General features: G+C 47.0%; 2 protein-coding genes across 2 annotated transcripts; one reads left to right on the top strand and one right to left on the bottom strand.

The window, feature by feature from the left end:
* Positions 1-4,834: 4,834 nt before the first annotated feature.
* On the bottom strand, positions 4,835-6,792 carry LOC135285184 (transcription factor HES-5-like). Its single transcript, XM_064397218.1, has 3 exons — positions 6,541-6,792; positions 6,055-6,253; positions 4,835-5,898 (listed from the first exon to the last, which is right to left on the bottom strand). The coding sequence occupies exons 1-3, from the start codon at positions 6,604-6,606 to the stop codon at positions 5,633-5,635; spliced, it is 531 nt and encodes a 176-aa protein (XP_064253288.1). The 5' UTR covers positions 6,607-6,792; the 3' UTR covers positions 4,835-5,632.
* An 11,084-nt stretch (positions 6,793-17,876) lies between these two features.
* LOC135285180 (transcription factor HES-5-like) lies at positions 17,877-19,672 on the top strand. The gene is made up of 3 exons (XM_064397215.1): positions 17,877-18,127; positions 18,275-18,455; positions 18,585-19,672. Exons 1-3 carry the CDS (start codon positions 18,065-18,067, stop codon positions 18,824-18,826), a joined length of 486 nt encoding a protein of 161 aa, XP_064253285.1. The 5' UTR covers positions 17,877-18,064; the 3' UTR covers positions 18,827-19,672.
* Positions 19,673-20,952: the final 1,280 nt, after the last annotated feature.

The raw sequence follows: 20,952 nt of genomic DNA, 5'->3' as shown, positions 1-20,952 counted from the left end.
CAAGCCTTTTTCACTGCCTGGATCCTCATGGATTTGCATAAGCCAGGTGTATTCCCTTCCTAGCCCAAAGACACTTTATGTTTAGATGGATCACTTAGGGTGCAGTGATTTTAATTCTTGATGGTTGTCAAAAACTATAACTGAACACCACGAGTCACATTCAAAATTTGCTGAATTATTTTGTGAGCTTGTAACGTGCAGTACTCCTTGGAGCTGGGGCTATCCCTGGCTGCATGTGTGGGAAATGGATTTGTAGAAAAATTTTAAAATTTGATAGAAGGTTTATATAGTGTCTATATATATGTAAATTTTGAGATAAGAAATATTGACTTAGAAATATTATAGAATAGGGTAGACATGGTTGAGAGAGAAATTGAATTAGAAATAAGTTTTAAAGCATGGTTTTGTAAATAAGATTACATATTTTAGAGAAATAGAATTATGAAAGATGTATTGTTGTAGGACTTTTGAGGGGTAATTTTAGATGATTTGTTTTAAGGTATTTATAGTATGGTGTGGTTAAAGCTGATAGGCTAAGAAACACTTATAGTGTATTGGAATTTAAAAATAGTTAACTTCTAATATGATAACAACAAATCATAAGTTTGTAAATTATATTATTATACGTTTATAAATTATAATATAATAACATGAATTATAACATCTGTAGTATCTCACCCTTCTCATAAGACTCAAAATTGAATAGAAATTTTTAAAATGCCTTTCAGTTACCCCATCTCTAGGTTAAAAAAAAAAAAAAAAAAAAAAAAAAAAAAAAAAAAAGTTAAATTGAAAAGTTAAAAGTTAGAAGTTAAATCCAGCATGCATGTGCTTGTGCTGTTACTGCAGAGGGAAGTGAAGCACGGGATTTTCGGGATCCCCCGGGATCGCGTGGGATGCAGGGACAGCCCCGGACGGGGAGGAAGGAGGATGCTGGCAGCGGCCACGGGGAGAGCGCAGGGAAGCTCTGACCCAATTTTCAGCCCTGGAAATATGAAATGAGCGGGTTTAAATAATGCCACGCCGCCGGCAGCACAATGCCCCGGCTTCCAAAGGGCTAAAGCAGCTCGGGTGATTAAAGGCTGATCCCTTCCTCGGAGGGCCGGGCAGATGGTGCCGCAGGCTGGGCTCTCCCCGGGACCCTCCCAGGCACGCTTCTTTTGTCGGCACCTTCACAGCGTGAATGGGAAATGCTGGCAGCTCGCTCCGTCTGACGGGAATGGTGAAGCAGGCACGCAGCAGCCCTCTGCTCCCAAACCTCCCTGCCCACAAATCTTCCACTCCCCCCGTGCCTGCCTCATCCGCACCCTCCGTGTGCTGCTGCGGGGTGAGAGAAGCAAATATTCCCCCTGGTTGGTTTGGTTATTAAGAGCTGAAAACTTAATGGCAACAGCGTTTCCTAACTGGTGGTTGTGAATAAGAAATTGTCTTGGTGGTTGTGAATAAGAAATTGTCCAGACTTGGGCTGGCCTTACAGTATATTCTCATGGAGTGCAGAATGCCCTTCCTGCAAGGACTTCAGTAAGGAAAAATCATCCTCTGCTGTAGGAAGTCCATTTAGTCTTTGTTAAAGTCTGTAATTTGTTTGTTCAGTTTGGTCTTTTTTAAAAATCCTACTGTTGGTGCAGCAGTCTGTCCCCCTGAAACGTGTTTGTGATCCAAATCCTTGTCCCTGGGAGGAGTTTGTGCCTTGGACTGTTGCTGCAGAGCCAGAAAGTTGGGCTCTCTGAGGCTCAGAGACACGATTTTCCCTGGTTTGGGAATGAAGGATTAAAAGAGACAAATCCCCAAAACTGCCAAACATGGAGTTGACTGAACAACAGGACAGAATAATTCCCTTTTTTGGAGCGGGGTGTGAGATCTGGAGATGCTGTGGGCAGAGGCTGCTCCTCTGTAAATTCCACCAAACCCTCAGCTGCATCATGAAGATGCTGTCCCCAAAATCACAGCCTGCCAGGGGCTGTCCCTGTCTGTCCTCACAGCCCAGCAATGCCAGGCAGGAGCTTTCCCCATCTCCATCATCTCCAACTGGAGCTGCTCCCCTGAGCTGTGGGGGATTGCTGTGAGCTGAGGAACAACCCCAGGGATCCAGGAAAGGATCCAGCCACCCCAAGGCTGCCTGGAGTCCATCACAATCCAGAAATCAGAGCAGCTGGAGGATCTCCACCCTGAGGAATCGCTGCTGGGCCTTTCTGCTCCTGGTTTATGGGTGGTGGTTTCAGTAATTTACTGAATTTGGTGGTTTCTGTAATTTACTCCACACACAGTTTCCACAAAAGCTGCTACTGCTTGTAACACCAACTGGCAGCTTTCTTAGCCCATAATTTTCCATGGAGGGGAACTCAGCGTGCTGCAATGGAGCAACAGGTCTGGAGGAGGGTGGAGTACCAGCAAGGAGTGTGGAAGCCCAGAATTTCCTTGTCTCTGTCACACAGATTTGAAAAGCAGTGCCCTGTACCTCTGTGGCTGTGCTTCCAGCTCACAACTCGATGGCTTGCACCAATTTCAGAGCATTTTTATTTCAGGCCATTTCCTACATTCATGCCAGCCTGTCTCCCAGATGCCACTGATGGCGTTTTTAAAGAAATAATTAAGATTTTTAATGTTTTTTTTTCCCTTCCCTGTGCCTTCCTTAAATGGTTTAAAATCTTTCTGACAACCCCTCTTGAGACACCTATTTAGTGTCAAAGAGCATAACGTTCCCAAGTTTTAAAAGGGACTTCGAATAATACTGATCGATCAATGTGCTCCTTGGGAAAATAGCTCTCCAGATGGTCCATCGGGACAGGAATTGCTGCTCGTCACAATGCGGAGCCAAAAAGCGTCACTAATGTGGGCTGTTGTGAGGCACGCTTCCTTTGTGGGCTCCTGAATGCCCTAAATAGGGAAGAAAGTGTGGGAAACTCCGAGAAACTCAGGCCCACACTCTGAGGTTAATAGGGGCTTTGTCAGGAGAGTATTCCTGAGCTGTGGGATCAGCATAATCAACAACATCTTCCCTAAGGGTGGGAATGTGTTGGGAGCAGGGGAGACTCACCCCAGGGGCCGGAGGAGCCCTAAGAAGCTTTGAGTTCAATTATGAGAAGTGATAATAATTAATAAATTGTAAACATAACCTTTGCCGTGCAGGGCCGGGCAGGCCGGAGGTCTGGCTTTTAGCTCTGGGGTAATTGGTTAATTAAAGCCCAGAGGGGCAAGGCTGGGCTTGGTGGAAAGAAGAAGGGGGGCACTGGCAGCACTTGGACCACAAAAAGCAGCTTTTCCTGTGGGGTTTAGTCCCTTCCCAGTGTATAGAGAGGAGGAATTCACTGTTTCTCTCCCTTACACTCATTTTTTTTTACACAACCTGCAGATGTGCTGCCAGCTGTGACCCCCGAGCGTGGTTCCTTGGGTGGAATCCCATCCCCAGAAGAGCAGCAGCCTGTTCCTTGCCACGTGTGGCTGTGCTCCCAGCGGTGCACATCAGGCTGGGCTGGGCTTTGGGGCACATGGCACTCCAGCTGAGCCTGAACTCCCCCAAACCGCCCCAATTAGGCTTGATTTAAAACCCCACGGGCATGGACAGCAGCTGGAGTTTTGCTGGGATTCAGAAGCCTGTGCTAATTGGCAAGGACAAGTCGAGCACAGCGAGGTTGAAGTGAGTTCTTCAAGCTTGCTAAGCAACCATAAAACCCAAAAATATCTCTTGTGAATTATTTAGCAGTTCATTAGGAAGAATAAATCTGGAGCACTGGTAGAGACCTGTACCAACCCCCCCCTTGCCCTGCACTGGCAGAGAGGAGCACTCCACCAGCCTGTGCACAAATAAAACAAAAATGATCCACGGCCCAAAATAAGGCAGAGCAGCACATCCCTGGTTGCTTTTGGGGATTCTCTGTGTGGTTAACAGAGGTTTTCACCACAAACCCTGGTGGTTCAGTGCTGGATGCAGTTTGATCTGTCAGCTGGGCAGATCTCAGGTTGCTCCGTGCTTTTGACAAGATCAGGTATGCAGTGTTTCCTTTTGTTTGGGAGCAGACCCTGAGTGCTTGAAATGCAACTTTTCAAGGGTACCTCTCCCAGGGAGTCTGAGGAAAGCTGGATTGTTGACCAAATGTGTTTTGTGCTGTTCCTGTATCCCTGGAAGAAGGAGAGTGTGCCCTGTCACATAAACCCAAACCAGAGAATTACTGTGGTTGGAGAATAGCTTTGTGAAATGATTATTTGTGCAGATTTATTTTGAAGAGAAGGTAAAATAAAAGGAAATAATTTAGGAGAGGAAATGCTTTCTCAGCCTCTCTTATCTAATTATCCTTTTAGCCATATGTGGGCTAATTTCACTTCAGTCAAGGGAGCCGAACAGAATTTGTGTCATAAAATTAAGACATCAAAAATTAGTTCACCCCATTGCAGGTAGTTTTAAAGATCCCCAAGCTGAGGCAGGTGCCAAACTCTTTGGAAGTTATTGGGAAATTTGCACAATACTCCCTTGCAAACAGGCAGAAAGAACAAGGCTCATCTCAGCTTGCTGGAAAAATTAGTGGGGGAAATGAAGTGGCTGTGGAATGAGTGATTTGTTGGAGGCTGAACGGGTCCCTGTTAAATCTGAAAGGTTGCCACTTCTCAGCACCTCACTTCAAATTCACTTCCATTTTGATTTTTGATAACTTTTCCAGAGGTTGCTTCCTTACAGGATCTGAAACCCAGCTCTGCCAAAGGGATTTCACAGATGTAATTCATGTGTTGGAGTGAAGGGCTCAGAACTGACACCTCCTGATGGCTCCCCCACCACAGGAGAGGCTGCAGGCACCCAGTCCAGCAGTGTCAGCCCTTTTAATCATTCCAAAGCAAAGCATTAATGACTAAAACCGTTTTTATTGTACTGTACAGTGAAGACACACAAGTTGAACATCACACAGGATGAATACATCACAACTTTATAAAAGCTTTTTAAGCTCCTTAGCATGCTCAGTGAATGATTATAAAGTACTTCTTGCCTCCCTTCCTCCCCCTTTTCCTTAAGGTATAGCAGAGGTATTTCCTTTACAAAAGGCACCAATTATCCCTCACACGAGAGCAGCACAAAGTGACACGAAGAGAATTGTCCCTAGAGCTCTCTGTGATCATCACAACTTTCTGTAAGAAGGATACTAAAAATAGCAGAGGAGCTTCAGAAGAATCAGCATTTCTTAATAACATCTTTCACTCAAAAGGGAAAGGCTGAATCCTCTCTTTATGATACAAAATACATTCTCCAAAGGGCTCCTTCTTGAGGAAGGTCAATACATTATCTGGAGACAATGGAGCACTTGAACCTGTGACCCAGGCAGTCAGCAGAAAGATTTCAACTGACAGCCACAGGCTCAGCAGCCTGTGATGGAAACCAAAGGTCATTTGCTCTCTAAATCACCACAGAACTTGGTCCTGTCTTTGGAGCCACCAATAAAAGCAACAAATTTGCTGCAAGATATACCCAGAGTCCTTCACTATGAAGGGAAACCACCCAGCGACCCTCATTTCTGGTGACAGAAAAACAATAACCGCCCCCTCCTCCCTCCTTTGGAAAGCAATGTTTCCTACTTCAAAGAGGAACTAACAAACCACAGGTCCCTCTAGTTTTTGGAGCAAAACGTGGGGATAAAGTTCAGCAGGTCTACCAGGGTCTCCAGATGGTCGGAGCAGCAGGCACGCTCTTCTGGGCAGGCTGTTTTCTGGGAAGCACACAGGGAGACAGGGGGGAGCCACGCAGAGCTGCAGAGTAGGAGGCATCTGCACCCAGCTGAGCCTTGCAGAAGTGCTTGATCAGCTGGACCTGGGTCTCCTTCTTGGGCTCGTAGTAGGACAGAAAGTGCATCGCTTCCTTGAGGCACCGCAGGTACCCGCTGTTAAAGTCCTGCTCTGGGTTCTTGTGGATGAATGCTGAAAGAGAAAGAAAAGCACGTGCAGGGGGTTAAAATCATGACCAAAACATGGGGCAGAGGTGATTTGTGCCTGGGGCTGGGGTGCTCCAGCCCCTGCTCTTCTCGGGGTGTCTGGGAGGGCACAGCCCTGGGAGCAGGTCCGGGTGTGCCATACCTGCTCTGCACTCACTTTTTTGGTCCTGCAGCTGGCTCTGCTGCTTCAGGTAGCTGACAGCCACTTCCAGGATGTCGGCTTTCTCCAGCTTGGAGTTGGGCTGGTGCCTCTGGAACTCCTTCTCTAGGAGCAGCTTCAGCTGCTCGATGCTGCTGTTAATCCGGTCCCGGCGCATTTTCTCCACCACCGGCTTCCTCAGCTGTGAGAGAGGGAGCAGAAAGTCAGGGATTTGGTGAGACCTGACCCAATTTCCCCTCAGATGCCCTGATACACCCATCTTCAAAGACACTTTTTTGTGGCAGGAGAGCTGTGTGATGCTGCCTACCCATTCCCCACTTCTTTTAATTTTTAAAAATTTATATAATCCCTCTTATCTCTCTTTAACATATTTGCTTTCCCCCAGACCATTTCCCCCTCTTCTCCCAAGTTATATTTATTTGCTAGGGGCAGGCCAGCCTTTCCAATCCCCTCGGGGGCTCTACTTACTTTATTCTTTTCCTTTGGCAGCAGCTTCTCCTCCATGTGGAGCATGAGAGCATTGCTGGGAGCCATTCTGAGCACTGAGCCCTGGGCACAGACCCCAGGCAGCTGCTGTGCCGAGTGTGAGGAGATGCTTTGGCAGCTCCCAAGTGCCTCTATTTATACCCGGGGAGCCGGGGCAGATACGTGAGTGTTGGGATCGCTGGTGTTTCCCACAGCCCCGCAGCCAATCCAGGCCCGCAGAGGGACAATAGAGGAAGCATCCATTAGTGCATGGTACATTGATTGCCAATGCCCCGGGGAGAATAACCTTCTGCCCACGCTGCTGGTGGAGTGTGCGGGCGTGGGGAGCTGGGAAAGCACGGAGCCTCCAGCTGGTTGGGCTGGGATCAATGGCATTCCTGAGCCTCGCATGTGCCGGGCACGGAGGAGGAGGCACGCTTTTGGGGGAAGGTGGGAAAGGGAGGGCAGCCCTGCTGGAGTTCAAATCAGCAGCCCCAGGGACATCTCTGCACTTCCCAGAGCCTGGGGGAGCTCTGTGTGTGTGTGTGTGTCCATCCAGTCATTGCACTTTAATGGGTGACACGAAGGGTGACCACAGGTTTCTTCACAGGACATTTCTAAAGGGTTGTTGGATCAACAGTGAGAATAGCTAGAGAATTGTGACCCCACTTTCTCTCTCCTGGCTTCTGTTCCCACAAGGGAATCATAACTCTGCACGTGAACCAATGGAGTGGGAGTCGAGGGAAATCTGCCTCTTCCAGGGGAAAAGGTTGTGTTGTTATTAGAACTGTTGTATGAAATATTCCATTAAATGTCATTAACACGGCATTATCTTGCCCCCTTGAGACATCAGAACCCACTCAAAAAGGGGTTTTAATACACACCAGAGTCTGTGAGCCTGATGCACCACTGTTCCCATTGTCCCCAGCAAGGACAGCCCACACCTCCCAGCAGAGCTGGGCCATGCAGAGTCACCCCTGCAGCTCTTGCTGTTCCTTTTTCTCATCTATCTCTTCCACACAGACCTTTTCAGAAATGATGGTTAAGATGGGCTAAAGGATAGCACGAGGCTCAACCCAGAATCCTGGGAAGTCTTGGGAAACCAGAGGTGGGCCATGAATGGGATTTAGCAGCCAAGGCCCATCTTTGGCCTTCAGTAAGGTCGGTTCTGCTCCTTGCTGAGGTTTCAGGTGTGCCTGGTTCTGACCTGGCCCTGGAGAGTGTTCTGAATGTCAGATCTCAGACACCATGTACCTACCTCGCTGTGTAACCTTCAGCATGCCATCCCCACTCCATTTTTGATCTGGAAAATGTGCTGCTTGCTTGTATTTTTATGGAAACGCCAGGATGAATTAAGCACCATTTATTTTGTGATGAGGGCAAGATAAAGAATGAAGCTGTGAGGGCACTGGAGGTCAGCTCTGATTTTGCGTTGTGAGTAAAATATCTGCTTGGGTACAGCCCTTGAGACAGCACCAAAAATAACCCAGAAGCTACCTGGGGGAAGCTGTGCTGCATCCTGCCGTGTGTGGGTCCAGCTCAGGAGCCCCAGGCAGAGGTGTGCTCCTCCTCTGAGCATCTGGGCATGGCAAGGCAGGAGGGAAATGTGCAGTGAGGTAAGAAAACCAAAGAATTCCTTGCTTGGAAATGCTGCAATGAAGCCTGGGGGTTATGGGCAGTTGACAGGAAGGAGGGAGGTGTCACTGCTCTGGGCAGTGACGTGGGACTCATTGTAGCAGCCTGAATGGACTCAGCTCTTTGTGAAGGGCAGATGTTGTCCTTGGAGCCCTTTATTCCCTGCGTTGTGGGAAAGCCAGGAGACAAGACATCTCATGAGCACTTTGAAGCAGTCAGAGGATTATGATACAAAATAAGACACAGCTCAGAGACCAAGCCCCAGCTTCTGGCAGCTTTAATGAGGTGTTTTCCTGTGTTCTCTGGCTGTTCTTCCTCCTGGAGCTGCTATCCTGGGTTATCCCTTTCCTAGCAGGGGAGCCGTGCTGGCAGACAGGTAGGCTTGGACCAAGCTGGTTGAAGGCTCTTCAATGTCAAAAACCATCTTTTCCCCAACTCCTGAGAAGCCCTGACCTTTATTGCTGTATTAGAACTGATAGCCAGATGGTCTTTTGGGAGTTGGATTCCTTCCCTTTAAATCATTCAGGCTCAAGCACCGTCACTAATGTCGGGAGTAGTTGCAAGGCACACTTCTATTGTCCCTGCAAGAAATGTTATCAATGGGGGAAGAGTATGGGAAAGGCAGAGAAATCCAAACCCACACAGCCTGGTGCTAATAACCCCTTTGTGGAGCTGTGCTCCTCTTGGGGCACCATGAACTCTGTGGCTTTTTCACCCAGGAAGGCTGAAATGGGCACGTTTCACCATCCAGGGAGAAAGGGGTGACAAGGGCAGGGACACCGGTTCATGCAGGGGTGGCTGCAGGAGTGCTGAGCTGAGCTGCAGCTCAGGCTGTCCTGGGGCTCTGGTTTGCTCTACTGTGCCTCAGTTTGCTGTTCTGGGAAATGGGAGAGTGGTGCTGAGCTCTGCCACAGAGCCCTGTGGGAGCTGGGAGCTGACCTGTGCCTGTGCTGAGGCAGGGATGGGGCTCACCTGGCCCGTGTGCTTTTCTGGCATCACCTGGGAGCACCCCAGCGAGCAGAGTGGAGCAGCAGCAGTGCTGGGGGTGCTCAGAGAGCCTCTTCTCCCTGTGTGCTGGGAGCAGTGCTGGGAAAGCTTTTATAGCCAGGGAAATGGAGGGAGGTCAGGATGAAGGCAGATCTGATCTCAGCTGAATGAGGAATGTGCTGGTGGCAGCAATAACACTGCCAGTGTCCCAGGCAGGCACACCTGGGTGGGAAGTGTTATTTTTGAATGCTGTTCAAAATGATAAACCCTGGTAAATTATTGGGTCTGTGTGTCACTGCTGGGTGGACCTCATCTAATGGTTAAGATTCACAGATTTCAGCACCACAAATCCCTTAGCACATCCCTTCATCACCCCCATGTTCTCACAACTTCCTCCCTGGAGGTTCATGGCCAAGGTGAGAAAAGACAAGGAACTACCTGTTTGAGGTGACCCCTAATGACTCTCTGACAGCTCTTAATTGAGGAGCCACTGCTTCCTTTGGTATCAGATGGAGATCCCTTCTCCCAGCCCTAACCCTGCCCCTAAATCTGCCCCTCACCCTGCCCCTAACCCTGCCACTGCTTCCTTTGGTGTCTCAGAGGGAGATCCCTTCTCCCAGCCCTAAACCTGCCCCTAAACCTGCCCCTAGCCCTGCCCCTGCTTCCTTTGGTGTCTCAGAGGGAGATCCCTTCTCCCAGCCCTAAACCTGCCCCTAAACCTGCCCCTAAACCTGCCCCTAGCCCTGCCACTGCTTCCTTTGATGTCTCAGATGAAGATCCCTTCTCCCAGCCCTAACCCTGCCCTTAACCCCAGCCCTAACCCTAATCCTGCCTATCATGCTCTACTCAGGGTCTTTCAGTGACATGACATTCCACACAGAAAATAGTATAAAAATGGTTTGGCTGGAAGGAAATATGTAAGGAAATAGCCATAAAAAACTTGTTATTCAGGATTGGCTTCTGTTCCCACAGGGAACTCTGCATGTGAACCCAATGGGGTGGGACTCAAGGGAAATCTGCCTCTTCCAGGGGAAAAGGTTATGTTGTTATTATGAACTGTTGTATGAAATATTCCATTAAATGTCATTAACATGGCATTATCTTGCCTACTTGAGACATCAGAACCCACTCAAAAAGGGGTCTTAATACTGCAAAGTACATTCTTCACAGATTTAACCTTTTTTAATTAGTTTTTCTTCAGATCCAGGATGTTTAATATACTGCCATTCCCCGGTGCATGAGTGAAGGGAAGTGGACTTTGATCATTAAGAAACATGTGAGACAACTTGATCTGCATTTTTAGGGTTGTTAGAGGCAAAAGCAATTTCTATAGCTGCTTGTGTGGTGACCCCCAAGTAGTCATGCCCCAATGACATAGCCCTTCTACAGTGAGTATCACAAATAATTAAAAATTAAGGGGAATTTATTATTTTTCTGCCCAGCTGAAATTCCCACAAGTCACCTCTCGGCATATTCAAGAGTGCACAAGAGGGATTTATTATTTCCTGGTATATTGACTCTGAAAGGTCTGGGGATTACAGCTGCTTTGCACATGAATAGCTGGAGTGTGTTGTACAAAAGGCATGGTCTGTGGGATAATGGGGTTGGATGTGGGAAAGCGCTGACCCTGGGGGAGAGCAGGCTGGTGCCTGATGGCAGGAATCAATTATGTCTCAAAGGAACACATTGCCCTGGGAGCAGGCTTGGCGGGAGCCACCATGTTCTGTGTTTACCACCCTCCTCCTTCCAAAACAGCCACGGGATGGATCCTGTCCTCCCGCTCCTTCCCGGGGCTCTCAGGGCTGAGTTAAGAGGGACTTTGGAAATGCTGCTGCTCCCCATCTCTGGGATGGGGCTGAGGGATCTCCCACGTGCTGCCGGCTGGGTTTGAGGTTTCTCCCAACCATCCTGGATGCTGCTGAGTTCACTGGGGGCTCCCTGAAACTCCTCTGGAACTCCCCATCAGTCACCTCCCCTGCCCTGGCCAAGGGAGGGAACAGCCTGTCAGTGACAGAAGCTGTTGGGTTCGTGCACTTCTGTCATTGTTTGGGTTTTTGGGAGATGATGGCATCCAGCTGTTACAATGGGCTCCACACCTCTGCGGGTCTGACAGTGCTGCCAACCTTTCAAATATCAAAATCTGGGCTCTGAGGAACCAAGAAATTGGCCGAACATCACAGAGGTTTAACAAAAACAATTTGATGTTTCCCAGAAAAATAAAAGCATTTTGATGCATTTTTTTTTTTTAACTGAGCATTTGGACTTTGGATTGATATAATCAAGTTTTCTCTCTTTATAGAATTATGAGGCTTGGCCATGAAGTCCTGCTGAAGGCCCTAAGTGTTATGAGTCTCCTAATAAAAGTCACAAGACTCAGCAAACAGTGCTGCCAAGCTTTTGGCAGGGAGCAGGTATCCTGCAGAGAGGATATTTCAGCAGAGCAGGTTGGGAATGGGGAATGTGGCTCCTGAGGTCTGGCCCCAGCAGCCACTTACTGTCATTAATGAGAGGGGAATGGTGTGTCTGTGCCAGACAGGAGGGCAGGATCCTGACAGGATCAGCAATTAATCCCATCTGCATGGGGCAGATATTTAATCACTCAGAGGCAGCGAGGGTAGTGGTGGGAGATAAGAGCCACAGGCTTCCTGGTGTCCCCTGAGCCTCCTTTGATTGTCCCTGCCTTGGGAACAAGTCTATAACCTGAAGCTGACTCTCCCTTATGCCCCAGTGGATTGCTCCTTTTCCCTGGAGCTCAGCCTGAGGTCTGAGGTGAGTTTTGGGGTGATTTTTGGGGTGTAAACTCCCACTGGAACCCATTTTCTTGTGCTTGGTAGCCATCAGTCACCAGCTGCAGAGCACAATGGACATGTTTTTTTTTTCCCCATGTCTGGGGGAAGTGTCCCAGGGCTCTGTGAGGTCCCTGTTCCAGGCAGGGGGGGTTTGGAGACATCTTTGCCATGCTCAGCTGGCAGCAGAATGAAGAGAGGATGTCTGATAAAAGCAAGAAGGGTTTTTCAGGAGGTGGATAACCTGGTCCTGAGAAGAGGGGCACACACAAGAGCTGCCAGGTGATGGGCAGGGCTGGGTGCCCTCACCTCCATCCCCAGGGATGCACGTTGTCAGATTTCCTGGTATTCCCTCAGGAGTCCAGGCCATCCAGGGCACACTGCAGCCCCTCCCTGAGGAGCTCCAGTCCCAGGATAACCATTCCTGCTGGCAAGCAGCTGAGCAGAATTCCCTGGTGCTGACAGACAGACTAGCCCAGGGACTAAGCACAGCTGCAGGTCTGCAGGGGTATGAATAAGCAAATGAAAACTTAGTTTACTTTCTGGAGAGATGGAGTTGTTTTCTGTTGAACACAACAATAAGTATTTCCCGATTGGGGATTTGAGTTTATCTTCCTTTCCAGCTGTTTTCATGGGCTTAGAAAAATTATACTAAATAACATTTTAAAACTCCACTGCTGCACTTGAAGGCAAAGGAGGACTTTGGTATCTGCTTATCTGGGTGGTGCATGGCTGTGAGTGTGGTCCAGCCTGGAAATCCAAGTCCTTCCACAACCAAGGGAGCTGGCCCCATTCAGAGATGCCAAAGCTAATTAAAACAAAAGTGGGTGCTGAGCATTTTTGCAAACCAGATGTCTCAAACAACCTCTTGGCCATAGAAGCCTGCGACCTGTAGGCTGTTTGAAATCTTGAAATCTTGGTTTTCTCCTCTCAGCCTCGTTTTCCCGCCTTTGTAAAACACTGCTAATAATACATCCTCACCCACGGAGGAGGTCGCTGAGAATTCATTAGCTGGTATTTGTAAAGCACTTTGAAAATGCAAAGCCAGTGCATTATTCCTACTCTTCTGGATGCTTTCCATGTTATTAAAATCAGGATTTCAGAAAGGCTTATCTGGGATCAAAACAGCATCCCAAACTTGAAAGGAAGCAAGACTGTTAAACCATCAACTGTCGCCTCCCCCTCCAGCCAGATGTTAAGCCCTAAAGAACTGAAGTGGCACAAGGAATTACTTTCCCAAGTTCCCCCAGCTGGGCTGACAGGCCTTGATCAATGGTTTTCTCCACGGTGAGGGCTATGCAGATGGTCTGCCCAGAGCAAGGTTTCTGTGCAGTACAAAGGGAAGTCAAACACCATTTCTAATTCAGCTTGTAGCATGGCACACTTCCTTTATCCTGAGCCTGAATGCCCTGAATGGGAGAGCGGTGTGGGAAACTGGAGGGAACTCCACACTCACCACGGCTGTGGGGCTCTGAGACACCCCTGTCCCCAAACCACATCTGCCTGTGACAGGCAGGGGGGAAAGGAGTGACAGATTGAAAAATCAGATTATAAAACCTGCATGGAGGGAAAGCAAACCACGAGGAAAAAAGAAAAAAAAAAAGGGAAGGAAGCTGTGAAGGCAGGCAGAAATTGCACCAGCCAAGCAGCAGGACAGGGAGGAAATTAGGGAAGGGTTAGGAGGAAATGTAGGGAAGGGTTAGGAGGAAAAGCAGGGAAGGGCTGGGAGGAAATGACAGGGAAAGGAGCTGCAGAGCAGAGTCTTCCTCATCCACCAGTCAGGTCACAGCCAATTGTCCCACTGGAGGTGGCAGAGGTGGGTCAGATTGCACTGAGAATTCTGAGCCACATCCCCTGTCTGCCTCTTTAACTCCCCAATCTGTTTAATACATCCCAGAAAACGCAGCAACTCCTGTGGACCATGAGGGTATTCTGAGAGTTTTGTATGATCCATGTGGAGCTATGAGAGCTGAGAAAACTCAGTCAAGTGTTATACCAGCAATACCAGATGGAGAAAAGAAATGGGAAACAACAGATCTGGTTATTGTTTTGGTATTTGGCAGGAGAAAATTCAAATTTTGATTAGGTTTTGATACATTCTGAGGTAGGCGTGGAGGTAATTTGTATTTACAAGTTTACAGAGATCAGGAAATAGCTCCAGAGGTACGAAATCTGCAAAGCAAATCTTGGAGTCCAAATTCTCTGTTGGCCCCAGTGTGGATCCCAGTGAGGCCTTTGGGATTGGACCCATTTTATTTTCCACCTCAGGACGCTCTGCAGGACTCAGCACTGGCTAAATGTCCCACATTTTGCTGTCTTTCCTGTCCCCAGTTCATCCCTGCCGCTGCTCCCCTTTCTGAATGAGTTACCAACGCAGGGCTGGGGAAGTTTGCCTTCTCCTACTCCAGTGTCCCACACCGTTCCTTAACCACGTTCCCTCCTGTCACAAAGGAAGTGTGCCCGACTACAAACCACATTAGCAACGCTGCTTGGCTCTGCTTTGTGTTCAGTGGGAAACCCTGCTCCCCAAAGGCCATCTGGGCAGCAGGGGCTGGGAGGGAGCAGAGGGAGCAGGGAGCATCTCTCCAGAGCTGGGAAAGCAGCAGCATCCTTAAGGTTTCTAAAGGGCTAACATCTGGCAAGGATTCTGGTGATGCCCTGTTTCAAACATCCAGCTCCAGTATTTTGGGATCCTAATGAGCTTTCTGTCCAGCAGTGTGTGTGTTTGGAGTAGGAGATGTGTAATTCCAAATTCATTCTTCTTAGTGTAAAGTCCACAGACTCTGTAAAACTTATAACAGGGAGAAATTTTTGTTACCACTTTCTTTAGGATTTCCAGCCAAAGCAGAGCATCTATTTTGGGTTATTGAGCATCTAATTTGAATAACTCTTCCAACTAGGTCAGTAATTGACTAATTTTTCCCCTCAGAGCTTGTGCAACCAAAGAGAAAAAAAAAAAGCTGTCTTAAATACATGTTTGTATTTCAAATTCCTTAAAATTTGTGTGTGACACAGAGCAAGGATGCAGGAACCTCAATGGGTTTCCCACCCAGGGGAGATTTTGCTACATTCATCTCCCAATATTGTAATTCTTATCACACCCAGAGAGGCTTCCAGCCTCTCCAGCAAAAGTGGAATGCCACAGAAGATTATTTTGCATTCAGCCTCCTCAGGTGCAGGCTCTGGGTCAGTTTGGATGCTGGTGGAGAGGAAATTCTGAGCAGTGACCCCTTGACTGTGCCAGTGCACAACCACTCCCGAGAGCAAGGAGGGTGAGGTTGACACGACTGTTCCCATGGAATTAATGTTTTTATCTGGGTGTTGAGTGGAGAATCAGAGGAAAGAGGGAAACAGCAATTGTCTCTAGCAAAACTTCCCTGCCCATCAGAGGACTGGCACTTTTGTTTTTCCTGTGCTCAGTTAATGAGCTGGAGAAACAAGTCCCAGATCTGGAGTTTCTGTTTCAGGGAATGTCCCCGAGAGGGACGCACAGAGGGCAAGATGGGTTTCAGAGGTGGCATTACATGGGCTCAGAGATAATCCACAGGCTTTGAGGAGAACATGTGAAACGGTGTCACAAAAGCTTTCCCACAACTTGACATAAAAGACCCGGAGCTCAACAGCTGCTGCTCTGTGCCGAGAGAAGGGAGCCCATTCAGGGCAGCACAATAGGGATGGAAAAGCAGAGCCTGGAAGGGGTCATTGGAGCCTTACCTGGTGCACCAGTAATGAGCTGCAGAGGGAGGGAGAAATGCGTCCCTGTGCTCTGGGGCTGTGTGTGCACATTAAAGGCCCTGTGTGACCACACACACACTTTAATGTAAAGGTGAACACACCTACACGTATATTAATGTGAATAAAACTGCTATTTACTCACTACAGTAAGTGCTCCACAAACATAAGCCCTGACATTCCTTGATGGATAAATTGCTGGCAGGTCTGGTTCAAGTTTTCCAGCAGGAATCCCTGGCTGTGTTTTTATCAGACTGTCAGCTCTCCCAGCTGCAGGCACCTCCTGAGCACATCAAACAAAGCAACTGGCCCGGGGGAGAAGAATGAGGAATCAGGAATTTGATTTCTGATATGTTTCTGAGGATATAAATCACTTCTGCACCCATTTTTCCCTTGTTTATAGACTAAATTAAAATAATTAGAGAAAAATGTGTTTTGGGGATGAAGTAAGAGGAAGCATGTGATACTGAACTGTTTCTGAAACAATCCCAAGCCCCTTCTCCACAAGTGTTTGTCTTGCAGGTATCTGGAAACAGAAACATAAAGCGCTTAGGAGAGTTTTCTAAAGGGCTGCATAAGGTTCTGAGGGAAGGGAATGTTGGGAATATTAATCCACAAACATCAGAGGTTTATGTCCAAAAAGGAAACAGAGGAGTCCTTTTAATTTATTCAAATAAAGGGAGAGGCCATGGGGCATTCCCCTGGGGTCTCTCAAATTTTTGGCGGACCCAGCCTCCTTTTTATCCCAATTTCCCAGCCACATTTCCCTTCTCTCTTTCCCCATTGGCTGAGGTACTTGAGAGGTACAGACTTCTAATACTCCTGATACCAAAGATTTCCCTCTAATGTATAACATAACATATATAACACATTCTAACATAGCACATATAATATTCATTTGCCAAAAGCCAATCATATAATAAGTATTTTAACATAAAACATATAATATTAATTTTAATATTTGCAAAAAGCCAATTAAAAAATAGGCATTTTAACATAACATTTATAACACATTTTAACATAACACATATAATATTAATTTTAATATTTGCAAAAAGTCAATCATAAAACATGCATTTTAACATAACACATATAACACATTATGTAATATTAATTTTATAATTTGCGAAAAGCCAATCATAAAATATGCATTAATAATAACATAACACATATAACACATTCTGATATAACACATATAATATTCATTTTAATATTTGCCAAAAGCACATATAACACATTATATAATATTCATTTTAATATTTAGGAAAAACCAATCATAAAATACGCATTTTAACATAACACATATGACGCATTATAACATATAACATTAATTTTAATACTTGTGAAAAGCCAATAATAAAATACGCATTTTAACATAACACATATGACGCATTACAACATTAATTTTAATATTTGGGAAAAGCCAGTCATAAACCACACATCTTAACACAACACATGTAACACATTCTAACATAACACATATAATATTAATTTAGATATTTAATATTTGGGAAAAGCCAATCATAAACCACACATCTTAACACAACACATATAACACATTCTAACATAACACATATAATATTAATTTAGATATTTAATATTTGGGAAAAGCCAATCATAAACCACACATTTTAACACAACACATGTAACACATTCTAACATAACACATATAATATTAATTTAGATATTTAATATTTGGGAAAAGCCAATCATAAACCACACATCTTAACACAACACATATAACACATTCTAATATAACACATATAATATTAATTTAAATATTTAATATTTGGGAAAAGCCAATCATAAACCACACATCTTAACACAACACATGTAACACATTCTAACATAACACATATAACATTCATTTTAATATTTGGGAAAAGCCAATCATTTATCTCAGCCAGGAGCTGCTGGCGTGTGCCCTGCTCCTGCTGCAGCGTGTGCCTGGAGCATCCTTCCCTCCATGGGCAGCTGACCTCCTCCTGCCTCCTCCTCCTCCTCCTCCTTCCTCCCGCCTGTGACCCCCGGGCTGCCCCTGGAATGCTATTGATCCCGGGCATTAGTCAGCAGCCTTTCCCGTGGAAGGGCAGCTCTTTCCCAGCTCCTGACACGTAACTCTGATGCCAGCCCTTGAGGGAGCACGCCGTGCCCACCTGCTCCTCGGGGAGCAGGTCATTATCCGCGGCCTATTCAGAGCCACTGGAGCATGCAGGAATAGCTGCTTCTCCCATTGTGCTGCCCGTGGCCCGGATTGGCTGGAGAGTGTGGGAAACACCGCCGAGCCTCAGACCCACACGCTTGGATGGTATAAATATCGGCTGCAGGCGGCTTCCAGCAGCACGCTCCTCCCGGATTCCACCCCAAGCACTCTCTGCTCAGGACGGATGGCTCCCAGCGCTGTTTTCCTGGAGCCCGACAACCTGCTGACACCGAAGGAGAAAAACAAAGTAAGTGCAGGCAGGGCAGAGTTTATTCCAGCTGGGACCTCGCCTCGCTCTGTTGAGGGGCAGTGGTGGGCGACAAGCAGCTCTGCAGAGTGTCAGGTTTCTCTTTTCCTTTCATAACGGGTTTCTCTTTTCCTTTGCTTTTTACAGCTGAGGAAGCCGGTGGTGGAGAAAATGCGCCGGGACCGGATTAACAGCAGCATCGAGCAGCTGAAGCTGCTCCTGGAGAAGGAGTTCCAGAGGCACCAGCCCAACTCCAAGCTGGAGAAAGCCGACATCCTGGAGATGACTGTCAGCTACCTGAAGCAGCAGAGCCAGCTGCAGATGAAGAGTGAGTATTGAGTTTTCTTTCAGTCTCCATTTTACTGCAAATCTGTGACTCTTGTATGACTCTCGAGACATGGACAGCTGTTCTAAACTATTCTTTCTTCCCTCACCCTCTTTTTTTCCCCTTCTCCAGCTGCAGGATCCTTCCATAAAAGCTCCCAGTTTGACTTCAGAGAGGGCTACTCCAGGTGCTTGCAAGAAGCTTTCTATTTCCTCTCTCTCCACAAAGTCCGAACTGAAACACAGACCAAACTTTTAAGCCACTTCCAGAAGAGCCAGTCAGCTGCTCCAGAGGTCTCCTTCTCCCCTGGGAACGCCAGTGCCCTGAAACAAGTGTCTCCAAAGGACAGCAGCCCTCTCTGGAGGCCCTGGTAGTCAGAGGAGTCCTCGCTGCACGGACCTGTGACAGTCCAGAGGAAGGATCTGACTGCATCTGATAGTCCAGCTCTGATCCTCTCTCCCGTAGGGAATTTTATTTCCCCCCCGTGTTTTATTTATGTACGAGAGAATGCCATGCTTTTGACTTTTTTGGGATCCCCTGGCAAAAGCTGAGGTGTTCTGTTTAGTGTTGAAGCTGTGTAGGCACTGGTGCAGTGCTGCCCAGGCAGGGGCAATGTCTTCAGAATGAAGGAGGGTTTGTAAATGTTACACTTGTGATGGACAGGACTTGCTCTAGGAGATTTTCTCTACTATTCCCTGTAAGAGCCATCAGCTTTGCTCTGGCTTGACTGACAACTCTGGTTGGCTCAGTCACACCAGAGGATAAATTTATTCCCTTTAACACTTGGTTAAAGTATTTCCCTCTGTTTGCTTATCAGCTGTGCAGCATCAAAAACGGGTTTGGTTTTGGTTTGGATCTCTCCCCCATGGCCCTTTCATAGTCCTGTATATACAGTGTGAGGGATGACCAGGAGTTAGGAAACTATGTGGAATATTTCTACTATCTGATGCTTTTTTCAATTTAGAAAAAGAGTAAGTTATTGCTTTATGTTAAAGAAAAGTAGTAGGTAACAGGCTTGATTTGTCAATGTTATACATTTTGGGTGTAAGCTATGCTTTTTTTAGCATTTTCATTATAATAATGATTTTTTATCTGTATTGAGTGGTTGAATTCCTGGTGGATGATGTTTCTCCCAGTGCTGGGACTGCCCTATGGCTCACCTGCATACTGTGTATGCATCTCTGTGTGTGTAGAGAGCAATAAAATGCATTTGTGTGCAACTTCTGTGTGGGTCTCTCTATCTGAAGGATGTGCATCCCTGAGAAAGGTTTTAATTCTGAAGAAATGGATTTTTCATAAAGCTCAAGGAACTCCCATTCATGTTTACTCTGTATATTCTTGTGAATCCCACCACGTGAGTCACCCCAAACCTCAAGGAATGCTTCTGTCACAGATTCCTGCAGAATCCTACTGAGCACTTCCTCAGTCACTGCCCCTCCTGTCCCCAAACCCCTCACCTGGGCAGCAATGTCCTGCACCTGCCCAGAACCTGACTATTTCCACACCATTTGTTCACAAATTTAGCCTCCTAAGCTGTGTTTTGAGAGGTGGGTTTATGCCAGGCTTAGAGGGGCTTTTATCAGGATTTGAGGGGTTGGTTTTTACCAGGATTTTAGGGCTTGGTTTGCCAGGTTTTCAGGGGTGGGTTTGTGCCAGGTTTAGTGGGGTTTGTGCCAGGATTTAAGGGTTTGGTTTGCCAGGTTTTGAGGGGTGGGTTTGTGCCAGGTTTAGATGGGCTTCCACCATGATTTAAGGGGTTGGTTTTTACCAGGATTTCAGGGGTGGTTTTGTCCCAGGTTTAGAGGGGTTTGTATCAGGATTTGAGGGCTTGGTTTTCCAGGCTTTGAGGGGTGGGTTTGTCCCAGGTTGAGAGGGGTTTGTACTATAATTTTAGGTCTTGGTTTGCCAGGTTTTGAGGGGTGGGTTTGTGTTAGGTTGAGAGGGGTTTGTACCAGGATTTGAGGGCTTGGTTTTCCAGGCTTTGAGGGGTGGGTTTGTGCCAGGCTTTGAGGGGTTGGCTTGCCAGGACTCCGTGGGGCTTGTCAGGTTCTGAGGGGTTTTCTCACATCACACCTGAGGAGCAGAACACTTCCCCAGCTCCACCTCTGACAGCAAGCATGGAAACCCTTGCCTCTGTGGTTCTGCTGGCTGGTGCAGCTGCCCTCACAAATATCTGGCAAAGGAGGAAAAGTTATGTGCCCCATGAGTTTGAAGAACATCACTGTAAAGGGGTAGTTTTGTAAAAATATCCTGAAGAATGGCCTTAGCTCTTCAGCTGAAAATTCCCCTCACTGCTTGTTGGTGGGGCTGTTTCCTTCCTTTGCAGCAGTGCAGGAGTCAGAGGTATCTCTTTTTGGGTAATACATTAAAATCTGATTTAAGAGTGCCCCAGTAGTGGTTCTTGCTCTTAAGAGAGCAGTAGAAGCCTGGCTTTTAGAGTGGCGTGGTGGTTTTGGTTTGCCAATTTAAGATTTCCCCAATTTTGAGATTTCTCAACCAA

Source organism: Passer domesticus, chromosome 22 (genome assembly GCF_036417665.1).
Source record: "Passer domesticus isolate bPasDom1 chromosome 22, bPasDom1.hap1, whole genome shotgun sequence".
Classification (NCBI taxonomy): Eukaryota; Metazoa; Chordata; class Aves; order Passeriformes; family Passeridae; genus Passer; species Passer domesticus.
This window is presented reverse-complemented; position numbering and strand designations above follow the sequence as displayed.

Coding starts and splice junctions, on each gene's coding strand:
- LOC135285180 (XM_064397215.1), top strand. CDS start 18,065: ATGGCTCCCAGCGCTGTTTTCCTGGAGCCCGACAACCTGCTGACACCG. Junction 18,128..18,274: donor CACCGAAGGAGAAAAACAAA/GTAAGTGCAGGC, acceptor TGCTTTTTACAG/CTGAGGAAGCCGGTGGTGGA. Junction 18,456..18,584: donor GAGCCAGCTGCAGATGAAGA/GTGAGTATTGAG, acceptor CCCCTTCTCCAG/CTGCAGGATCCTTCCATAAA.
- LOC135285184 (XM_064397218.1), bottom strand. CDS start 6,606: ATGGCTCCCAGCAATGCTCTCATGCTCCACATGGAGGAGAAGCTGCTG. Junction 6,254..6,540: donor TGCCAAAGGAAAAGAATAAA/GTAAGTAGAGCC, acceptor CCTCTCTCACAG/CTGAGGAAGCCGGTGGTGGA. Junction 5,899..6,054: donor AAAAAGTGAGTGCAGAGCAG/GTATGGCACACC, acceptor TTTCTCTTTCAG/CATTCATCCACAAGAACCCA.